Here is a 9,740-nt window from a genome sequence, read left to right as displayed (position 1 = left end):
TGGGGGTCTTCAAGAGGAGGTTGGATATGCATCTAGCTGGGGTCATCTAGACCCAGCTCTCTTTCCTGCCTATGCAGGGGGTTAGACTTGATGATCTGTTGAGGTCCCTTCCGACCCTAGCATCTATGAATCTATGAATTTTACAAGAATTATTACATCAGAATAAAAAATCAAGGATCCTTTCTTGTGTGAAGTATGTACTACTGAATGTGAATGTTCAGACATCAAAAGATGAACACCACCTCCCCTAATTCAATTTAATAAAAACAATTGATTTGTTATTCAGATCATATCAGATTCACTGGTCAGTTATCAGACCATAATTGAGTCATGTAAGGCCACAGTCCTGTGAACATTTACACTTTTAAATAAGCCATTCACGGTAGTAAAGATAAGTAGGTACTTAAGTATTAACAGCTTTAGAGCCAAAATTTTGTGAAAGGACTTATTTGTTTAACTGCCACTTTGAAAAAGTGAGAATTGCTTTGTTACTTCTGTTTATTGACATGTCGGGTTAATTTACAATATTTCCTATTTTTTTTATAGAGCTTCTGAGGGCAGCTTCTGAGTCTGCTGAGGGAAAATGTTTACTGTCAGATACTGAGAAAAATTCTGTGTCAAGCAAGTATGCCACCAAAACAGATGTTGCAAATAACTCCTCTACTAGTTCTTTCAATAATGGACTGGTGCATCATGAGTTGAAGGATGTAGTAAAAAATAATAGAGAGGAGCATCAACCTGTTACATCAGACATGGCCAGTACTTGGAGAGAATATTTAGTGGATGCTTCAAATACTAATGCTGTTTCAAGTATAAAGCATAAAGTTTTAGTCACAGCATGCCTCTTCACAACTAAATATTCCAAAATGGACTTTGGTAGGACTATACATGTTGTTCAGTCCCCAATAAGAGATGTGGAAGATAGAAATACCAATATTAATCTGAATGTTACTGTTGCACCTCAACAGGGACCACAATGTAGACAGACTTCTAGTGATAATGAACACTTGATTGAATTTGAGTTAGAACCAGTTTCTATGACAAACTGTAACTGCAGCAATAGCTTGAGTGAAATCAACCTTGACATAAATAACAGCAATAGTATATGTTGCAATAGAAATATATCAACAAAAGAAAATGATGCTACTGACAAGTTGCCAGTACATGAATGTAAAGGAATAATTAATTCACCCTTTGAAATACAGTCATGTACAAATTCTAGCACTATGCTAAAGGGAGGGAACAAAACAGATGGAATTTCATTTTTAAAAGTTACAGCTGATAATCAAAAAACCGAGTCTGCTGAAAATGATGAAAATAAGTTTCAGACAGCTGCCAACAAAAACATAGTAGGTGTAGAAAGTGGCAATAAAGTGTTAGATTGCAAAGATCTTAGTTCTTTACGAGAGGTAATTTCTGAGAAATCTATGTTGCCACTACTACAAGATGTACCAGCTTTTAGTGCACAAGAGTCTGTTTCAACTAAGGCTCAAAAAGCAAGACTTGTGCTTCTATCAAAGAAAGGACCAGAGCCTAATGCAGAAGATAAACATCATATAATGAAGGCACTTGAATTTCCTTTAAAATGTACTGCATCAGATAACAATTTAAATTCAATAACATCTTTATGTTTCAACAGGAAGGCCGAAGAAAATTCTGAAAACAACAAAGAGAAATGGCTAGGGCATGCAAGTTTTAGTGTACACAGTTTAAAACGGAGGTTTGATGGCTTCCAAACTGCTTCCAATAAGCAGATCAAACTCTCTGAAAATAGCATAACAAGAGGCAAAATGCTGTTCAGAGATATTGAGGATGAGTGTCTTAAAGACTTGTCCACAGATGGAATAAAAAACATTTCAAATAAAGTTACAAGCAGAAATAAGATTTCTTCAGTTTTGGAAAATAAATTGGACACTAATTCTTCCCCTAGTTTTGATTCACAAGCAGGTTTGTTTGAATTTAATAATCCACATTCTCTTTTATTTAAAAGCATTCATTCATCTTTTCAAAACTTGCCTAAAAATCAGCAACAGTTTCCTGAACAAAACCAAACTTTGACAGCAAGCCAAGAAGCTGAAATCACTGAACTTTCTAACATACTGGAAGAAACAGGTAGCCAGTTTGAATTTACACAGTTTCGAAACAGTGTACCACAGAATAATGCCTCTGAATTATCTGTAAGTGTAGATACTAGTGAAATGATTAACTCAAAGAATATTTCTGGCGTGTGGAAAAATTCTGATTCTGTTGATGATTTTGAAACTAAAGTTAAAATAAGTGACAATTTTTTGAGTAAGTGTGCAGACACAGAGTCTAACATGGTGGGCAATAAAAAAGAAGACAGTTTTAATCTCCAGAAATATAACTGTGAAGAGGTTGTTTCTAATTTACATGCAAATGAAAATAGGATGCATTGTATACCGATTTTCTCAGTGCCTATGCAAGAAAAATGTTCTAATTTGGAAAGCTTTTGTTCAGCTGGAGGCAAAAAAATACATATTTCTAACAAGGCTTTGACAAGAGCTACGAAGTTGTTCAGTGACCTGGATGATGATGGCAAAATGCTGAAATTCACTGAAATAAATACAAAAAGTAGATGTTCAAATAGATGCATGTCTTCTAATTGGAATGTTTCTAGATGCCTGACAGAAGAGGGCAACTACTGTGTAACAAGTTTAAAAGATACAGAGGTGGATTCTGAGCATACATCTCAAAATAATCAAAAACACATGGAAAATAAACCAAAAAATGATGGTGAAAATATCCGTATTATTGGGAGTACTGAAATTAATAACCTAAAAGATAACGCACAATATTCTGTTCGTGAAATGGGAAATAGTCTACCACCTAGTGAAAGCCATGCTCAGAGTCTGAACATCTTACAACAGCTACCAAACCAGGGTGACATTCAGGTTAAATCCAATTCACAAGAAGGTTTGTCAGATCTAACATGTTTCGGAGAAGCAGCTAAAACTGAAGAGATGTTTACTTTAAATATTTTGGATGAAATCGAACAGCTGGATCATAATACAAAAGAACAAAAAATAAGTCCAGGTCATAAATGTTTATCACAACATTTTCAAACTATAGCTAATATATCAGTTTCTGAGGCGCTGTTGGATGAAGCGCCACATTTGCTTCCTGAAACATATGCAGAAAAAGAATTGGATAATGTTTTATCAAACCTCAATAGGCAAATGACATATAGTATTAGCAAAAAAGGCACAGATACAATTTCTGTCCAAAAAAGTACTAACATGAACCAAGACAAAACCAAAATGTTCCTTGACCATTATCAGATTAACATCCAACAAGACAAAGACTTTAAAATCAAAGATACAATACAGAACAACGTTACTGGTTTCCGTACTGCAAGTGGCAAGAAAATTACAACTGCTGATGAATCTTTGGCTAAAGTAAAACAGTTTTTTGCAGAAGAAAATATGTTCTTTGAGAATGAACACAATGGCAGTTTTGAGGACCCTGAGATTCTCTCTTTAAATGAAAAGAAAGGTAACAAAAAAGCATTTGTAGGAGATTGTGAATTGTTTATGGAAAACACTGCTAAATGTATTGAGGAAAAGCTTGATCTTACAGATAACCTTGTTTCTAAAAAACCTGGAAAAGATGCATTTAAACTGGTAGTACAAAGTAGTTCAATTGAAAAAAGAGTTAGGGAAAATCTTTCATTAGAGAGCAGTGTGTTAGCTAACTTGGCCAGTGAACCTGAAAAATATGCAGAAGCTTTTTATTCAAAAAGACCTATTGCTGTGGACTTTGGAAATTTAGATTCAGAATTTTATACTGAAAGTGGAAAAAATGCTATAAGTAAAGTTTCTTTGTTTGAGACAGAGTCTTTTGGAGAGAGAGAACTGCAAAACTCATCAAGAAAAAGTGATGCCTCAAAACATACATTGCTTATTTCTAGTACTGACAAGACTACAGATATGCACGTAACGCAAGTTTCCCACGCTCCTGGAGAAAATCCTATACATGAAAATGCACAAAATATTTTAACAGTTAAGGATGATAAAAATAAATGCCATGATTGCTTTTATATAAGTTTGGGCAACTTTTCAGATGGTAACTCTTTTGTTAAATGCCATACGAAGGGGTCTGACAATCAAAATTCAAATGATACATGCCATATTATAAACTGCTTCTCAGAAAATATACCTAATATTTGTCAAGAACAACCACTGACAAGTCTTTCTTCAGACAAAAACAACGTTATTAATTTCAAAGATATATTTCCTAATACAAGTTGTATAAATCGAAAAAATGATTTGAAACTTCTAGATGCTGAAAATACTCTGAAAATTTCAGCAACAAAAGTAGAAGGTTCTGTTTCTAAGCCACTGAAGGATGGACCATTTGTTTTCAGTACAGCAAAAGGTAAAACAGTCACTGTTTCTGAGGATGCACTGAAGAGAGTCAGACAGCTGTTTCCAGAAAATCCTGATAACCCTGCAAAACAGAATATTAAGACTAAATTGGAAATTAATCAGGTTGTTACAACAGATTGCTTGAAGACCTTTGAAAACACCAACTGCCCCACTTTTAATAATTCAGTAAATGTAAAGAAGACTGAGACAGATAATGTATCTACAAGCCATTTTCCTAATGCAACTAAGAACAACCATAAGGATAAACGAACACTATACCAGAAGAGAAATACATCTGCAGATCTTGGATCTGAGACAAGTCCTCAGTCACTGTCCTTTCAAATGAAAAATAAATTTTCTGGAATACATAAATCTAATAAGCTAAATCATCCTGGAGATTTTCCTGCAGGTAATCTAGGTTTTTTTAGCACAGCAAGTGGTAAACATGTACAGTTATCAGAAGATTCGTTAAAGAAAGCTAGACAGCTTTTTTTTGAAATGGAAAATAATTCATTAGATGAGCAACAAAGCATTTTGGATATGAAATGTGGCTATAAAGTATCTTCAGTTGGGGAAAAAATAGGGAAGGGTGGAACTGCAAGTGCTTCAGTACTTGTGAACATAGAGTTAGTAAAATCACAAGAAAAAAACCCTCCAAATCCTGAGCTCATTCTGAGTCCTCCATTTGGATTCAGCACAGCAAGTGGAAAGAAGGTGCTAGTCTCTGAAAACGCTCTTCATAAAGTTACAGGAATCCTAAAAGATTTTGATAATATTGCCAGCAGCAAGTGTTGCTATGCAGATCAGGTTAATTCAATGCAAGATTCTGGTTCAGCTATTAAAACTTCAATTAATTATGTTGGTATGGCTAAAGCAGGAGTTGAAATCAAGAATTCAAGAATTCAAGAAACTCACAATAAAGAAACAGACTTACCAGGAATCTCTCCTGATGAAACAAAGCCTTTAGAAAACATTTGCAGTAAACCTTTGGGGCCATCCCACAGTGAGGAGGACAAGCACTTAACACTATTAAAAAATGCCTTTATGCTAAAGGAGTCCTGCTTTTCAAAAAATGAGCAGCAAAGGATGGGAAAAAATAGTAAAGCAGTTTTGTGCAGTACTCCTACTAAACCAAAGTGGGGTGTTTATCTTGCATGCTCCCAGGTTCCAGAAAATTATTTGGAAACAGAAGTGGTGGAAAGTGCCAAGGCTTTAATGGAAGATTGTGACCTCACTGATTATGAACTACAAAACAGTACCAAAAAGTGCCTTTTGGCTTGTAGAAAGATGGATAAAAACTTTCCATTAAATATGAGAATTGGGAAGAGATGCATGGCAGAGCAAATCTCAGTTGGTAAGTCTGTGGCTTATTAAACTCTCTTAAAGTTTTATTTAATTTCACATTATGGAATAGCTTAGAGCAGGTGTGCTCAACCCCTGGCTTGCAGGCCAGATCTGGCCTGCAGTACGGTTATCTGGCCCACAGGGCTTCTCAGTGGTTCTGGGAATTTGGCAGTGGAGTGTTGGCCTGCTTCCCTGCTAACAGTTTCCTGGACTTGTAGGGAGCCTAGGCCCTGCATGTTGGATTGCCTGCACAATCCAGAGTGCAGGGCAGAATGGAGGCAGCACCAGGCAGGAGAGGGCTCTGCCAGGGGCCCAGTCCTGGCATATGGGGCTCAATTCAGTATGCAGATTGGACTCTTGTCACTCATCTGGACTGCAGGGCCAAAAGCTTAAGCACCACTGGTTGAGTGGTGGTACAAAACCAGTCCTGTCCCATGAGCCAGATGAGTTGTATGGGGCTACTTTGTGGGCCAGATTGAACATGGGGTTGACCAGCAAAATCAACGTGGCCCACAGATCATAGGTTGAGTACCTCTGGCTTAGAACATTTTACTTTTTTTTTGGTTTAAACTGATTTCAGGTAATCTAGAGGTTGGATCCTGTTATCTGAAAATCTCTTTGTGGTGTCAGTAAGAATGGTTTCCCAAAGAGGGAAGGGAGGGAGAGTGACTGGCTTCTTTACAATCTGCTGGGAACTGAGGCTCTGTGGTGAACTCTGCTTATCTGTTTGGGCATCCTGCTGCCACCATCACAGTGGTAAAGAGGGCTTTGCTACAATGGGGACAGCTACTGCCCTTGTAGTGGCAACAGCAAAGCTGCCTGTTGGCAGCAGACACCCCAGCGGTCATGGGAGCAGAGACTGCTGCTGGGAAACCAGAGCTATTAGCTGAAAAGGACATCTTCATTGGTGTTTGTAATCTGTAAAGTTGCTAATTTTGTTTTGGCACAACTGCTTAAATGTTGCATTTAGAAGCTACTTATATTATACAACTTTGGGTAAGATATTGAAATTAATAGGAAATTCACTTTTGAAAGACAGTGCTTTCCTTTTGACTAATTATCCATATGTATATACTATTTTGGGTGCATGTATATAATTGTCAAGTATTTGAGGTTAGGCACTTTACCGTGGCACTGTACCACTTTACCCTTACAACACTTGTGTATCCTTCTTTCTTTGTGCTCTGTACTGAAAACATAAAAGGGCAGTGGTTGCTTTCCATCCTTCTCAATAGACTGCTCAAGATCAAAGTGTTAAATTCTGTTCCAGACTGTGCTTGATCTACAACTATTTAAAAACAAACAACAAACATGCTTTGTTTTGTTTGTTTCTGAATCATAATTTGGTTTTAATTAGTTTTCTTTCCTAATTTTCTGGTCTGTTTTTCAGTAAGATGTGAGCCTCCTTTAGCCTTTCAAGTAGCCTCCTATGGCTACAGAAGCTCCATTTGTCCTATATACTTCCACCAGGTTTCTCCCTTGACCATCAGCATAGCTTCCCTTGATTTCAATATATAACTTTCCTATGGTGCAATTTTTTCTGCAATAATGGTCAGGTAGATTAAGTATCCTTACTCATCACCGTGGGAAATATACTGTTTGGAAATCGTTCACTTCCTTGTCTTAGAACAGGGATGGGCAAAATGCAGCCCAGGGGCTGGATCCGGCCCGCCAGGCCATTCTATCCGGCCCGCGGGGCCCCTAAAATGTTTAGAAAATTAATACTAATCTGCCCTGGGCTGCCTGTCATGCGGCCCTCGATGTCTTGCCAAAACTCAGTAAGCGGCCCTCTGCCCAAAATAATTGCCTGCCCCTGTCTTAGAAGGACCTTGTCTTAGACCCCAGGTTTAGCTTCTGAAAAAATCTGTGCAGTCAAGTTTAGACCCTAGAATGCAGAATTTAGCAGGTTGCAGAACTTTCCGAGGCATGAATACCTTTTAGAGGATGCTATAGGCTTGTCACTGGTGCCAGAGGTGTTTCCAGTGAGCGTAGGCCCAAAGAAAATTCCAGGGGAAAATCCCTGAAGGTCTTTAGAGAGGTATTTGCCTTTTCTTTGTTCCTTTGGCCTTGGATCCCAGGGAACTCTAAAACCAGTGTCTGGTTCTTAGGCATGTCTTTTTGGTGAGTCAAACACAAAAGCAAGCATGAAAGCTCTGGCTTCCTGTTGACCAAACCATTGGAAAGCCAGCATGTCAGCACTGTCTTCTTTCATACCCATCTGCTGGTTTCAGTATGTTATGTGGTGCCACTTCTTTTTCAGCACAGAGTAATTTAACAGTCTTTAGAGAGAACCATGTGACCGCCATACTGCTGCCTCAGGTTTTTCTGGTTTCCAATTAAGTGCTTGCAGGGACCCTTTCAAAAGCAGCCTTTTTCAGTTGTGGGCCCTGCATTCAAAGAAATGGGTTTTCTTTTTCTGGGATTATGATAATCTGTCTCAGTACTATACTTTCATGCCCAGACTTTGGCTGTCAAATTCCTTGAAAGGAAAGAATTTCCAGACTCAGTCTCTGAAATGGAGAGGTTTCTTAATGCTAGTCCGCTATCCTCTCTGTTCTGATGGTGAAATGATTCTTTTTTATTGCATCCCAGATAGAGAGGTTTTCAGGGGCTTCCAAACAGCTTGAGCTTTGCAGTTTTCAGTTGATAAGACTAATGAATCCTCATACAGGCTCATGTGCATTTTGCAAGTCTGTATCTGACAAGATTACCTTCCACATCAATGAGTCAATGGTGAACCTTGTCAGAATGACATGGCAGACACAGGCCATCTCTATCTAGAAAATTCATCATACAATAGGTTGAGAGATTAGATCAGGTCCTTCCAGGTGCCGGCATATTTCTGTATGCACTGTATGCCCTCTTCCATAGTTACAGCAGCAGCTTAACAGAAGGCAAAAAAGTTCTGTAGCAGCCTGAAAGATAATGGACCAAATAAACTGGACTTGCTAGGGGAGCCATCTTACTCCACCAATTTGCAATTTCACAGAGTCAACAACAAGGTAAGACTGGCTCGGTCTGATTTCAGAATTCATGAACCCCTGCCATTTTTTGTTGATAGGCTGCCACCAGACTTTTGGGAAGTTCAAGGGGCAGCTTGTGAATACACGTTCATACTCCCCCTCTTCTTGGAATCCTTAACACTCTTGGATTCTGTGGCTGAAAAGAAACCGAGACGCAGGAAGCATGTACAACCATTTATGCCCTCTGTACAGAGTGCGAAGAGAAGCAAGATGCATGAAGCCTGATTAATAATGCTAGGAGTAAAATGTTTCTGAGCTTGCATTCGTGGTAGAATGTGCATATGAATAATGCATCTTGAATTCCAGTACTTGATAAGTAACTTCCCATGGTTTTGTTCCAGAAGAACCTCCAATTAAAAGGCAGCTATTACCTGAATTTGACAGAACAAAGGATCCCCATAAATCTTTGAATGCTTCAAAAAGCACTCCTGATGGTAATTTTTAAGTCTATATCCTATACAGTAATTTGTGGTATGAAATGTCACAAATAGAATTCTGTATAAAGCTCTTAATTTCTGCACAAAATCTCATGTAGAATTAAGATTTTGTAAATGTTTTTTCTATTAAAGAAATAATTATATAAGGCAAAATTACTCTCCACACCAACCAGCCTTCCCAACCTTTAAATTCTCAAACTCCAAAATTACTAAGATACCATGTTAATAGGCATATTTTTACTGTAAAACTTTCTACAAAAATGTGGAAATGTGAGTTAACAACGTTGACACCTAAAACACACTTTCAGGAACATACTTGCTGAGAGACTTTAAAATCACAGGCCATGGGGTCTGGCTGGAGCCTGTGTTTTTTGGACCCCAGGAGGTGAGCACTGCCCCCAGGCATCCTCTCCTTTCCACAGCACCTGAATTCAACAGGGAGGCAAGGGAAGGGATGGAATGGGGGAACAGCGGCAGCATTCACCCCCTGGGTTCTGGAGCCACATGAAAGGTAAAAGCTCTTACCAGCCCCCACCACAAACCAGCCTGTG

At 38.3% G+C, this 9,740-nt stretch overlaps 1 protein-coding gene across 4 annotated transcripts in view; it reads left to right on the top strand.

The window, feature by feature from the left end:
- Positions 1-9,740, top strand: part of BRCA2 (BRCA2, DNA repair associated) — a 59,088-nt gene that overhangs the window by 22,096 nt on the left and 27,252 nt on the right. For 3 of the 4 annotated variants that reach the window (XM_025207084.1, XM_014521107.2, XM_025207082.1), the window contains 2 exons: positions 547-5,739; positions 9,094-9,186. In XM_025207084.1, coding sequence (XP_025062869.1) covers positions 547-5,739; positions 9,094-9,186 — 5,286 coding nt within the window. The remainder of the gene's footprint in view (positions 1-546; positions 5,740-9,093; positions 9,187-9,740) is intronic. The other variant, XM_025207083.1, reaches the window with a different exon arrangement.

The sequence above is a fragment of the Alligator sinensis genome, unplaced genomic scaffold (genome assembly GCF_000455745.1).
Source record: "Alligator sinensis unplaced genomic scaffold, ASM45574v1 scaffold406_1, whole genome shotgun sequence".
Classification (NCBI taxonomy): Eukaryota; Metazoa; Chordata; order Crocodylia; family Alligatoridae; genus Alligator; species Alligator sinensis.
The sequence above is the reverse complement of the archived record's forward strand: the minus strand, read 5'-3'. Positions and strand labels throughout refer to the sequence as shown.